The 14,777-nt window shown below is 36.4% G+C and overlaps 1 protein-coding gene across 1 annotated transcript; it reads right to left on the bottom strand.

Annotated features, from left to right (window-relative positions):
- Positions 1-2,013: 2,013 nt before the first annotated feature.
- On the bottom strand, positions 2,014-3,381 carry LOC112664292 (disks large homolog 3-like). The gene is given in 2 exon segments (XM_035700506.2): positions 2,014-2,922; positions 2,924-3,381. Coding segments are annotated over 2 exon segments (1,101 nt in total). The 5' UTR covers positions 3,260-3,381; the 3' UTR covers positions 2,014-2,157.
- Between the last annotated feature and the right edge of the window lie 11,396 nt (positions 3,382-14,777).

Here is a 14,777-nt window from a genome sequence, read left to right as displayed (position 1 = left end):
TACAACTATCTTCTTACAACTGGACAGTTGATATGGCCATAAATCAGATTTGCAATTTGTTTCTGCAGGTAGTTTAATTGAATTGTCAGCTATATTCTCAACTTTTTCTGGTCTTTCTGTGAAGAATTATTAATGCAAATAAAGAAGGAAGGACTAGCACCTGAAGTGTTGAAATTGTGTTATGTATGAAGATCTGGGGATCCCTAATGTCTAAAAATCCTCTTCTGTCATTCTCTTCCCATATGAATAAGTTCCCTCTTCCTTTTCTGAGCATTTTCTGCTAAAAATACTATAGTCCCGTAACCTGAATGAATGCCCTAATAGTAGATACTTAAAGATATCCCTCATTTCCCTGTTATGTGGTGCCACTCTATCTGTAATTACACTTGCATCCTAGTCTCTCCCACACTGGTATATAAAGGATATATCCCAAAAAGGAAAGGATCACTCAGGAAATGAACTATAGCAACTAACTAAAACCTGGAAATTGTGTGTACAGAAGTGGATTTTAGTGTGTTTTCTGAAGGAGGAAGGAGTATATATTTTAGCTAAATTTGAATTAGAAGTTATATGTGTGTTTATGTGTGTGTATACCAGAATCCATGTTCATTCAAGCAGATGAGCTTCTATCTGTGTGTAAGGTAAGTTAATGCAAATCCAGATGAAATAATGGCCTATTAAAAGGAGATTAGTAGACAGATGAGTCACAAGATAATAAATTTGGATGTATTATTATACCACTAAGCTTTCTCCACTCCCCCAAATAGTTACGATGTTGATACAGAAACCAAAGTGTCTTAATATAAACTGGTGATGTAAGCATTGTGATCTTTAAGAAAATGTTTTTAAAAAGGAAAATGTTTTAAAAAATTTGGCCTCAGGGGAATTGTCCCTTAGTTACTAGTTAACTAAGGTTAAAAAAAATCAACAAAATAAACCTAGTTTAGGGATGATATTTTATAATGTATTGGAACCAATTTCAGTTTGATTAAAGTGACATCAGAGTCTAACTTAGAAGTGAACTTTACTTACAGGCAACGGATAAAGGAAATTTGTCCAGTGAGCAGAATAACTTCTTGTCCATTCTTCCTGGTACAATTGATATTTTTTTAATGTTGAATCTACTGTGATAAAAGAAAAGTATCTAACACTTTAAATGGTCAAGGAATTGGAACAAAAAATGGAGAACTTGCCTTATCAAAAAGTGAGGAAACCATGTAAATGGACATCTCAATATGATGTGGAACATGAGGCTATACATGACCCACATGTAACACTTATCAAAAGCCTTACATTGTGGACAAAGCATTTGATGACTTGGTGGATTTATCTCAGGCTCCTTTTCCAGCATCCCCAGGATGACTGAATTAGCTAATGGACAAAGTGGCCATGATAGCAGGAATGAAGGCTTTTCCTTAACTCTCTAAAGTTGACCAGGATTTGCTAGGTGTTTAATTTTCTGGCAGTGGTGATTAGTACTGATATACTACCATACTCTCAGGGAACCAAATAGTTCCATGGGAGAAGATCATCACCTGGTTTATTTCCTTACTTCAGGAGGGGAGATTTGTCTTTACTATTTAGATTTCTTTTACCCTGACTCAGGGATGACATGGTATAACTCACAGTGTCCCAGCAAAAATTTAATGAGATGTATTTTTTAAGGCACCTGGCACATTGCCTGCTATGTGGAGGGACTCATTTAATGCTCAGATTTAGTTATTTTTATCTGATGTTTAACTAGGCATAATAATGTAATTGTTGAGTAAAGAGAGAAAGGAGAAAGCAAAGATTAAATGGATGACTGTGGATCTGAGAATGAGAGCTTTTAATTTTGATGTACATTTTTAAGATTCAGGTGGGCAGGTGCAAAGTTCTACTTATCTTGTGACAGCCCAAGATGAACCACATTTGTACATCCCCTTGCTTATGAAACCTGCCACCTATGAATCTGGAGTGATCTATCTCTTTCTTTGTTTTTTTTTTTTTTTTTTTTTTTTTTTTTTTTAGGACTAGAAAACTCAATTTTTGGGACATATCTAAAAAAGGGGACAAGAACAGTAGTCATTTGTTCTCCTGGTGGGGACAGGACTGAAGAGGGAGGAGGGAAGAGGGACTTGATGTCTTCTGTTCACAAGAGTGCTTGGTGGGGATTCTTCAGAGTTTTTCAGGGGATGGGACCCAAATGTAGTGCCCAGACTGGTCCTCGATGATTTGTTTGATCTTGTTGTAAATCTCTTCCAGTGAGTCACCCTGTACAATGGCTGTGAAGTATTCTCCAAACTCCTGCTCCAGTTTCATAGCTTTGTCATAGATCTTATTTGCTTGTTCGTATGTCTGCCGTCGGTTCATTTCCATAAATGCTTCAATGGATTTGGGCTTGATGAAAATGGCTATGGGGTAAAGTTGTACTTGCTGCAGCCTCTTGATAGCATTGCCAGAAACATCTAAGATACAGTGCTTGCCCCTCTCTGCAACTGCCCGCACTGACTGGATGCTGGTCCCATAGAGATTATCATTAAATTGGCCTGCTTCGATGAACTTGTTGTCCTGAATATCCTTCTCCATTTGTTCTCGGGAGACCACAAAGTGGTAGTCTTGTCCATCCACCTCATTATCACGTCGAGGCCGAGTGGTATGCGGCACACAGGATCCAAATTTATGTGGGAACTCGGATATCAGGTCATCGTTGACTCTGTCCTTCATTGGGCCCAGGATGATCACAGGTCTTGCATAGTGAATTTCTTGCCGTGTCACTGGCTCATATGACAAAATTGCATCCTCTTGTCCTTTGGAACTGCTTTCGCTGTCACTGGTGTTGGATGTCACTCCCTGTTCCTGTATGCTGCTCTCCTGGGCCATGTTTTCTTTGCTCTTGTAAAATGGAAACTTTCGAGAGAGGCGGAAACTCTTTTTACGTTTCAGTTTTGATCGACCTGTTAGACTCCATCATCCCCGTCCTGGCATGGAACTTCACGGTTTTCAATCGAGCTCTTTCTTTCTTTTCCACCCTCTTTTTACTGGGGATCACACCGATTTGCTCACTTTCTCCATGTGGGGTCACCAATCTTGCCTGCCACCACTCATCATCAGATGCATTAATGACATGCAGAATGTCACCATAGGAGAAGCTGAGCCCCTGGCTTGGCAGGCAGCTGTCCCGAGTTCGATCATAATCAAACAGGGCCCTGACATACAAAGACCTCTTCTCACTTGTTCGGAGGGATCCAGACCCAGAGCTCATGCTGCTGTTCATCATTTGTTCTCGCAAGTCATGTATCTTTGATTCAAAACGACTGTACTCTGGCGCCGGGTCGGAGTCCAGGTCTAGTGCTGAGAAAGCGCCACTCCTGCCAGCCCCTCCGTCCCGCGCGAGAGACCACGGACCCTATCTCTTTCTTTGATCTCTCTTAGCCCTCTATGTGTGGGAGCCAGTTTGTGAACCAAAAGTAATGCATATTAAATTCTTTTTAGATACAAAAAACTTCCTATTCTTCCTATCATCTTTGTTTATGAAGGCTTCCTACTTCTTTAAAGTATTAGATGATTGCACCAGTCAGCTCATTTCTTTGTTATCCATATTCCCATACATCAAGAGAAAATGACTTTGATAAAAAAAAAAAATAGAGCCAATTGCAAGTTTAGCACTGGTTTTCCCATAGTGTGTGATTCTGGGTAACTTCTTAAATGACCTAGGCCCATTCCTTATCTGTAAATGTAATTGGAAACTTGCTTACCCCATCAGCATGGAGGAAACTGATCAATTAAGATAATAAATCACATAACATAAACTACATTTGGAACATGAGCTGTACTGTGTAAATGCTTACTCTCTTTTCTTTATTCCTGGTTCTTTGCTTTTTCCATGTTTGTTCTCACTAGAACTAATATATTTTGATCATGATTCACTTTCCTGTATTAAGCATCGGTTTTATTTTTTTCAATGTGATTATTGACATATATTTATCATATCCTTTCCTTTCATTTAAAATCTGACTTACAAAGAGGACATTCAGTATATGTATTGATTGAATTAATTTTGGAATCTTAGTTATTGGACATGATATCTTATTGTTACAGGAGCATTTGCTGTAGCAGAAATCAGTGGAATTTGGCTTTAATTCTATCTAATTATCTATTGATTTTGATGAAGTCACTGGAAAGTTTTGAGAAATTGTGTATTCAGTATAAAACAATCGTTATTATAAATGTCCTCTGAGACTACTACAAGATTGAATGAAATATAGGCTAATGTGTTTTTTTTAAATATAAATACTAAGGAAAATAAAATGCAAAGTACTTAGTATTTTCCACATTATTTTTATTTAATTTTTCATGTGAACAAGATAGTCCTGGTTATGATGTGGTTTTGTGTTTAAGACTATGTATAGCCTATAATGCTTACCCAGTTTATTCCAAGGAGCATGTTTTTGTAATTGTAAGTGCATTTAAAATATTAAAATTACATTCAAAATTTAATCACTTTTAAAATAAATATACAGAATTACACTGAATAAAAATATTATAATCACTTATGATCTGAAATGATCTAGATAGTGGAGGTTTAAAGATATTGCCTCTCTCTGGTCTTGTACACAAAACTACTATGAGTTCCAAAGGCAGGGTTTTTTGTGGTTTTTTTTTTTGTTGTTGCTGTTGTTGTTGCTCTCAAAAATGTGTTTTGTTGTTCTAGCAGTACAGAAATAAGCTAGAAAAAGAATAGAGAAGGTCAGAATCCACTCTGATATCAGTATGGGGTGGAAAGAGCAATTAGGAAACTTTTGTCACATTGTTAAGAGTTCCACAGGTTGTTAGGCAAACAGATAACAAGAAAAAAAGGGACTAAAATAAGAGTAAATAATAAGTGCTTTTCTGGGTTAGATAATGAGAGGCACTGTTATATGGGACACGAGAAACACTGTGATCATTTTCATTTGCAAATTGCAGCTGATGATTTTACTATTGGTAAAAGAGAAGTTCTAAGAATTAATTAAAAATAATAGATGCATTAATGCTAATAAATGCACTTGCCAACCAGCACAAATAGACTTATAATTTGAGGGCATGTTCTGTGCTCACAGCAGCCTAGAGAAGTCTGTAATTTAAAGATCACTGTTCAAAAAAAAAAAAGTGTCAAAGACAATGTGAAGCTAAAAGATCAGTTCCCCTGCTAAGATGAAGACCAAATCCACTTTTTGAATTCATAGTGAATTAACAGGAAATCCAGAATATGATTAAGAGTTCAATCTGTCTGAAAACCTTGCTATTAGCAGAGGAATATGGCTAACATTGGTGTAGGAGTTGAGGATATGAGTGGAAAAAGTCATGCTTGTTGGGATATATAGTAAGTAATAAGTGCTTGGTGAAGTCAGTGGAGACTAGTATTAGATTAAGAGGAAAAACTTAAGAGTCATAGCAAATCTAGAGATCTTAGCAAGTTGAATATATATGGGAACAGAGCAAAGGGAAACTAGAGATAAGATGGATTTAAAATGATTCATAGTGAGGTTCATTAAGTGAGGTTAATGAGAAAATAATAATTCAGGTGGGGATTTTTATTTGTGTTAAGATAATGAATTGAGTTGGTTTTTCTTTATCCTTATTGTACTGTCACAGGAATAAGGCCATATTCATTATGCTCTGCAGAGGAGTAATGTGTTGGTCTAAGCTGGGGTTGGAACTTCGGGGTATAAATGTGGATTTCGCTTACGTAGGCAGGCCAACTGAATATCTAAATTGCCAATATTGCCAAAGGCAAAAGAGAAAAAAAGGAGCCAGACTCCTGGAGCCTTCAGACCCAGAAAACTTCAAACGGGCAGCCCGGGGGGGGGCTCAGCGGTTTAGCGCCGCCTTCAGCCCAGGGTGTGATGCTGGAGACCTGGGATGGAGTCCCAGGTCGGGCTCCCTGCGTGGAGCCTGCTTCTCCCTCTGCCTGTGTCCCTGCCTCTCTCTCTCTCTCTGTGTGTCTCTCATGAATAAATACATAATTTTTTTTTAAAAAAGAAAGAAAACTTGAAATTCGTCAGAAGATTTATTTTTGTTGTAAATAGGTCAGAAACGTTGTAGTAATTCAGAGTTTAGGGACATCTTTTATTAATTGCTCCCAAATGGGCATCCATTTTCACAATTGTGAATCTGAACTCATTGCTATAGAGTAAATGTCTTTTTTCTCCCCCACATGCACTGTCCTTATAGGTTTAGATATTTGGATTGTTAGAAGTATCTCATTGCTCGTTTTCCTGCAAATAGCACATATAAGTTATGTGGTGAAATGTATTTTTTTAACCTAGGTAATTTAGCTTTCTCTGTTTTAATCTGGAAATTTAGGATCAACCGAGCTACATTCAAAGATTAACATGTCTAACTAGATCAGGGCCCCTTTAGGTCAAGTTAGGAGACAGAAGTATATTAATTTAAGGTAGAAAATTAGAAATAGAAATCCAATGCATTTATTATTTGGAAATTCATTTCATTGTACAGGAAAGATAGAAATTGAGAAAGTTCAAAGACTAATTAAAGGACTTAAGATCTAGGCTTTATTCCAGAAAAGAAAGGGCAAGAAAAGTTCATTCAGGCAAAGGGCAAACATGCAAAGTTATTAATAAATTATGAGTATTATTTATTAAATACCAACAAATACCAGATGCTATGGTAAGAACATTTATATTTGTTACCGCCTTTTTTATTTTACAACAATGCTATCAAAAGAAGTAGGACTTCCCTCATTTTACAGGCAAAGTAACTTTCTCCACAGTATTAGTAAACTATCATATAGTTTGTACTTAAGGATTATAGAGGAGACCTTTTAACTCTTACAATGGTTTGTTTTACAAGTCAACCTGGCTGGACCATGGTGCCCCCATATATAGTCAAACATTATTCTGAATGTTTCCATTAGTGTGTTTTTGGGTGAGGTTAACATTTAAATTGGTAGACAGAGTAAAGCAGATTCCCCTTCATAATGTGGGCGGAACACATTCATTCAGTTGAAAGCCTAAATTAAAAAGAGACTGCCCCTCCGCCCTCAGCAAGAGGGACTTCTGCAGCAGATAGCTTTCAGACTTGAGTTGTATCAGCTCTTAACTAGATCTTCAGACTACCAACCTTCAGATTTACAACACTCTTTTCTGGGTCTCCTGCTAGTCTATTCTGCAGATTTTACATTTGCCAACGTTGCCACATAATCATCTGAGCCAATTCTTTAAAATAAATCTCTTTAGAGAGAGAGAGAGAGAGAGAATTCTATATACTCTATGGTTCTATACATCCTATTGTTTCTTTCTCTGGAGAATCCTAATAAAAATCCAAAAAATTGTTGTTCTCTGTATATAGCATTTAAAAAAGATTTACTAACTGGACCATGTACTGATAGCTATGACATTTCAAGTTTGGGATAATAGTAAAATGTGAGAAAACAGATTTCTTATTCCCATTCCAGTTCTGCATTCCCACAATTCCAAGCTTTGGACATTTCAGTTTTTAGCTAGTCACTTTAATGCAGCCCCATTTTAATGAATATTCTTATTATCCCTCAAACATATGATTTTGATGTCAGAAATTTTCATCTTAACACAGGCTACGAACTCATTTCTCTCAGCCTTTCTCTCCCCTGATACCTGGTTAATATGACAAACTCTCAGTTATTTATTAAAGCTATCTCTTTGAAAATTACTGAACCAAATTATGTGTGTTGTTTTTAAATGCATTCTGTCTCCAAATTCTACATCAAATTTCTTGATTCATCATTAATCCATAAATTTTGCTTAATTGCTATTTCTGAACTTAGCTTTAATAAGACTCTCCAGAAAAAAAAAAAAAGACTCTCCAGATATATGTAATATGTATTGCAGATGTAATTTTATCCTACTATTCTGGTCTAATGATTTAAAACCAACCTTTGTATTTTAACACCAACTGATACTATTCCTTTTAGTATTTTGCATCAGATTTCATGAACTCGGTGTTCAAAGCATAGAAACTGAAGTTCAGTTATCTATTTCAGTGACCACAGGCACAACAAGGTCTTCTTAAATGTGAATAGTGTCAGGGAAGGGTACTCATTGCCAGATTGCATCCACTTAAAAAATGAATCCAGCAAAGTATAATCAGGAGGAGCATGTTATTTGATTCATTGGTAGGGCTACATAACTATTAGTTATTTTCCTTTCTCTTCCTTTTTTATTTTTTATTTTATTTTTATTTATTTTTTTTTCCTTTCTCTTCCAATCTAAGATATACCCTTGGTCCTTGATTATGAGGCTGAATATATATATTAGTATAAGTATATAGTGGGGAGCAAATAATTTATCAAGCAATACCAGAGAATGAAAGTGCAGGAAGATAATCATTGCATTTATGTTTGCATATATATGCTAGGAAGACACAAACAAGCTTTACTCAGGTAAGCATGCATGGGATTAAAAGGATAGCTTTGGATTCAGATTGCCCCTGTTCCAGTCTTTCCTTTAGTCCTTGAAAAGAAAAATTGCTTGAACCTTCCAAGCCTCCCTATCTTCCTCAAAATAAAAGGATTTATCAGTGTCTACCTTGTAGGGATTTTGTAGGAAAAATAAGATAATTCAATTCACAGTCTTAGTATGTGTTATCAATGCACAATAGCCAACTAACTAACTTTTAAAAGCAAGTAACCTAAAGAATTATTCAGAATATTAAGGTAGACTTAATTATCCTCCTCCTTCTCCTGGTCTTAGGCTACTTGGATCTGAGGAACGAAAATTATCAGGAAACAAGTTATTCCAAACAGCCTATTTTTACTTTATCTTTTACACAATAGTATCTAAATATTATGCTAGGAAAATAGTAAAAGAAATATGAGATAATGATTGCTCACTGGAAAAATTGGATTAGGTATTCTGCTTGAATTGTTTTAAGAGAGTGAGAAACTATATTTGAGAATAGTGACTCAGAGGAGTAATTTTGAAGCTACTTCCTTAGTATATGTGTCTTACAATATATATAAATCATATAGGAAATATGATTCCCTGGGACACTTGAGTGACTCAGTCAGGCAAGCATCTAACTTTTGATTGCAGCTCAGGTCATGATCTCAGGGTTGTGAGATCAAGCCCTGCATAGGGCTCCACACTGAGCAAGAAGCCTGCTTAAGATTCTCTACCCCCTTCCTTTACTCCTAGCCAACCTCCTATCTAGCTCATTCTCTCTCTCTATCAAATAAATAAATAAATAAATAAATAAATAAATAAATAAATAAATATTTCCTAGGGCTGGAAAAAAGAAATATGGGTCTGAGTTTTAGTGGTTCTGCTATGGGAATTTAGACACATCAGTTAATGCACCCTATTTAGTAAAATAAAAGTTCTCTGTGCTATGAAGTTATTAAAATCAAACGAGACAACTTAGGAAAGTACTTGGAAAAGTTACAAGTGCCAATATAAGGACTTAATTATAAATAATAGAATTTCATTTAATTTTTGCAGGTGCATGCCTTATTATATCAACTTAATTTTCAGAGTTTTTGACATTTATTTTTGGAGCATCTACTTACTATGTGCCAAAAACTGATAGGTGTTAGGGGATAATAGTGAACATACAAACAGTATCTCCATCCTCATTTCACATACAGTCAAGAAGCTTCATACTTACTAGTATTCTCCAGAACTTAACACATATTTTTAGACTTGAGTGTTCCACAGAATCTATTCTTTAATAAATGACTAAACAAATGATTTGAGAAAGTTTTGTTCATAGAACAGAAATAAGAGTTTATTTGTGTGCTTAATATTTTGACAGTGGAATCACAAGATTTAAAAAAGTATATAGTAAAAAAAAAGTACATAGTGTGTGAGATTCCAATCAGTTCATAGAACTTTCTTAGATGTTAATACATAGAATACTGTAAGGTTTTGTTTTGTTTTGTCTTTATGACATTCTTTTTTTTTTTTTTCTGACATCCATTGGATGAGCTTTAAGAAGCTTCCTTTCAAGTGAACATTGAACTTTTTTAATTAGGATGAATTGAGACAAAATAAAAGTGTTTGGCATTGTTTCTAATTAATATAATTTAAGAACCAGCTGACATTTTAAACATTTTAATGAGCAATATTTTTCAAAGTTGCAAAAATATAGAGTTCCCCTTTTTTAATGAGGAAATTTATTTTCATAATAGTTTCAGGTTTTTGGCTAGATGATGCTGTTCTAACTCAAACCTTACTACAGTAGCCACCCCCACCGGCTCTTATCTATAAGAGATACGTTCCAAGATACCCAGGAGATGCCTGAAACCACATGTAGTATGGAACACTATATATGCTGTATTTTTTCCTATACATACATACTAGTTTAATTTATAAAATAGGCACAGGAAGAGATTAGCAACAATAACTAATAATAAAATAGAAAAAAATTATAACAATATACTGTAATAAGTTAGGTAAAATTGGTCTTTCAAAATATATTTTTTAAACATTTATTTATTCATGAGAAACACAGAGAGAGGCAGAGACATAGGCAGAGGGAGAAGCAGGATAGGATCCCTGCAGGGAGTCTAAGCTGAGACTCTATCCCAGGACCCTAGGATCACAGCCTGGGCAGATGTCAACCACAGAGCCACCCAGGTGCTCCTCAAAATATCTTATTGTACTGTACTTACTCTTCTTCTAATGACATGAAATGATAAAATGCTTATGTGATGAGATGAAATGACATGAATGGCATAGGCTATGTGATGTAGTTAGACTACTACTGATCTTCTGATGATATGTCAAAAGGAGGGCTATCTGCTTCTAGACTATGATTTAACATAATAACTGAAACCAAAGAAACTGAAACCAAGTGTGCCTTATTGTCTGTAAATTATTGATTAAACCAGTAAGTTTCCTTTTCCACTCCACTACTTGAGACTTCCTTTTGAAATGTGTATCAAAGTTGAAATCACATGCTATCTACATGTCCGATCACCTACCCACGTTCATCTTTCTTCCTTCCTTCCTTCTTCCTTCCTTCCTTCCTTCCTTCCTTCCTTCCTTTCTTCTTCTTCTTCTTCTTCTTCTTCTTCTTCTTCTTCTTCTTCTTCTTCTTCTTTCTTTCTTTCTCTTTCTTTCTTTCTTTCTTTCTTTCTTTCTTTCTTTCTTTCTTTCTTTCTTTTTCTTTCTTCCTTCTTTCTTTCTTTTCTTTCTTTTCTTTCTTTTTCTTTCTTTTCTTTCTTTTTCTTTCTTTTTCTTTCTTTCTTTCCTCTCTCTTTCTTTACCATCTATACCCATGCAATTGTTAATTTGATATGTCAACTTTTTGAGCTAAGGGATGCCCAGAAAGCTGGAAAAGCATTTCTGATTGTGTCTGTGTGGGTGTTTCCAGAATAAATTAACATTTGAATCATAGGCTGAGGGAACAAGATGTCCTCACCAAAGTGGGTAAGCATCATCCCATTCTTTGAGGCCTCCAATAGAACAAAAAGGCAAAAGTGTGAATTTACTCTCTCTGAGCTTGGATATCCATCTTCTTTGCCCTTCTGGTATATTACTCCTGATTCTCAGGCCTTCCGAATCAGATTGAATTTCACCACCTGCTTCCCTACTCCTCCAGCTTGCAGAAAGCAAATCTTAGGATTTCTCAGTCTTCATAATTTATTATAGGAAGTGAACCAATTACTAGAATAAATCTCCTTATATCTGCCCAAAGCCAATGGTATCAACCTCTTCACTGAGTGGCTTTGACATTCCAATCCCCAGTGACAGCAGCCTTTTGCCTTCTTCTGAGATGATTAACCTTGCATTCTCCAAGGAGATGGTAATGGCTTCCAGGAGGCAGTTGTGATGCAAGGCAATGCTGATTTTCCTCAGGACCCATACCCAACACCTCTCCCTTGCTTTTAGACATGTAACTGGAACCATGTAAGTTCCAGCAGGGTCCTAAAGGCGAGGTACAGAGTATGACCCATGAGGATGTGCACTGTACTCCAAAATAAGCACTGTTTTTTCTTTTTAATTTATACAAACAGAAATCTTGGGAATATATGTGGGAATGAATATTCAGGGTGTGGGATAAAGGTGGAAGGAACAAAGTTGGACCAGGTCAGATTTATTGATATGAGCTCACAAAAAAACAAAAACAAAAACAAACACACAAAAAAACAAACAACAACAACAAAACCTCTGCATTTAATATTGCTACTCAGGGAGTTAGAAAGAACTCTAGTGGTTTGGCTAGACTAATGGTTGGCTGACTGAGACATGGATCAAAAGATGGCTCACTAGGAATGATTGGAAATGCAAAAACTCCCTTGATTTATATAGATGAAGAGATTCAGAGGTTTAGGAAAAATATGATGCTAGAGTGGATTTGTCATTTAAGCCCTATACACTCACAATCTAAAGGTCTAAAAGAAATACCTTTAACCAATATTTTGAGAAATAATTTGTGAGAGGAGGCCCAGCATCCTCGAAGAGCTCTGTGACTGTACATCTCTGTATACCCTACTAAACCATAGAGATAGTATACACAGCAACACTCCATCATCAAATGGAAGTGGTATATGCATGATGGGTCTCAAGCTGGCCCAGAAACCATAAAAAGTTATGTGAAAAAAGTGGCTCAAATGCCCATCATCCTCATTCTCTTACAATGCCTTCTCTCTCCTAGACTGTATCTATGGCTCCACGGAAAGTTCCCCATAATCAATTTACAGAGGAAGAGAAAACTTGAGTCTGTCTTACAGATGGTTCTGCATGATATGCAGGCATTACCCTAAATTGAACAGCTCAGTACTACAGCCCCTTTCTGGGACATTCTTGAAGGACAATGGTGAAGGAAAGTTAACCATTCTCAGTGTAAAGCACGCTTGATTGTTCACTTTGCTTGGAAGGAGAAATGGTGAGATATGCAATTATATACTGATTTATGGGCTCTGGCCAGTGGTTTGGGTGGATGATCAGAGACTTGGAAGTAATATGAATCAAAACTGATGACAAAGAAATTTGGGGAAGAAGTATATGAACAGACCTCTTTGCCCCCCAAAATATGGAGATTCTGTATGGGCTCAGTAATATGGATTTCCGTTCACCAAGGCTAATTTGACTATGGCCTCCACTAAGCACCTAATCTGCCAACAACAACAAAGACTAACTTTCAGCCCTTGCTATGGCACAATTCACCCAGGTGATCGGCCAACTACCTGCTGACAGTCTAATTACACTGGACTTCTTCCATCATGGAAAAGGCAATGGTTTGTCTTTACTGGAATATATACTTACTCTGGATATGGATTAGTCTTCCCTGCATGCAATATTTCTGTCACAAATGTCAACCCTGGACGTATAGAATACCCTATCAGCTCTCATGGTATTCCATACGGCATGGCTTTGGATCCCTGAACTCATTTTATAGCAAAATAAGTACAACACTAGGCTCATCCTCATGGAATTCACTGGTATTACTATGTTCCCTGACATCTTGAAGCAACTGATTAAAATGGCAGAATAGCCTTTTGAAGACCCAGTTATACTGCCAGCTAGATGGCAATACCTTGCAGGGCTGAGGAAAGTTTCTTCAAAAGGGGTATATACTTTGAATCAACTTTCAATATATGATTGTATTTCTCCACTAGGTTGGATTCACAGGTCCAAGAATCAAGGGATGGAAATGGGAGTTCCATCATTCACTATTACCCCTAGTAATAGCAATTAGCAAAATTACTGCTTCATGTTTCCAGAATTTATGCTTTTCTGGCCTAGAAGTCTTAGTTCCAGAAGGAGAAATACTTCTCATCAAAAGGCACAAGAAAGATACCATTGTACTGGAAGTTAAGACTACCTCAGGGACACTTGAGACTCCTCATACCTCTGAATCAGTAGGTAATGGAGTTTGGTGTTGTCTGTGCTGATTGGCCCTTCCTGTGAAGGGGAAATTGGACTACTATTCCACAGTGGAGATAGGAAGAGTATTTCTGGCATTTGGTTAGGGCAACTGTTAGTATTACCACGTCCTGTAATTAAGGACAATGGAAAACTACAACAACCCAGTCAAGGCAAGGCTACTGATGGCCCAGATCCTTGAAGAATGAGGATTTTGGTCCTCTCACCAAATAAAGAAACATAACCAGCTGAGATGCTTGCTAAAGGCAAAGGGAATATGGAAAGAGCAGTAGAAGAAAAAGGTCATTATAAATACCAGCTTCAACCACATGACCACTTACAGAAATGAGGACTGTCATTGTCATAAGTGTTTCTATTTTGTTATGAATATATATATATATATATATATATATATATATATAGCAAATATCTTTTGTTTTTCCCTTTTCATATTCCTTACAAGTAATATATATTAACTATATATTGGTGTTTATATCAGTAACATGTAATACATATTAACTGTATATTGGTATTTATATCAGTATTTAAGTATGTTAATTTTTATACCATAATATTTAAGTTATGTGATACCAGGAGAAGAGTGCACATCACTCAAGGACTTTCTCTTGTTCTGGAGAAAGAATTAGTGCATTCTCACTTGTACAAGAGATAGTTTATCATGTTGGGTGGAATTATGACCTTGATATTGCCTTTATTTTGATATTAAATATGGTTTAAGGAGATTCATATGGGTGCTAAGTTGACAAGGGGTGGTCTTTAATTTTATATGTCAACTTAACTGGGTTTAAGTGATGCCCAGATAGCTGGTAAAGACAATTTTGGGGGATTCCTGGGTGGATCAGTGGTTGACACCTGCCTTTGGCCCAAGGGCATGATCCTGGAGTCCCAGAATCAAGTCCCACATCAGGCTCCCTGGATGGAGCCTGC

Source organism: Canis lupus, chromosome 17 (assembly GCF_003254725.2).
Source record: "Canis lupus dingo isolate Sandy chromosome 17, ASM325472v2, whole genome shotgun sequence".
NCBI lineage: Eukaryota > Metazoa > Chordata > Mammalia > Carnivora > Canidae > Canis > Canis lupus.
The sequence above is the reverse complement of the archived record's forward strand: the minus strand, read 5'-3'. Positions and strand labels throughout refer to the sequence as shown.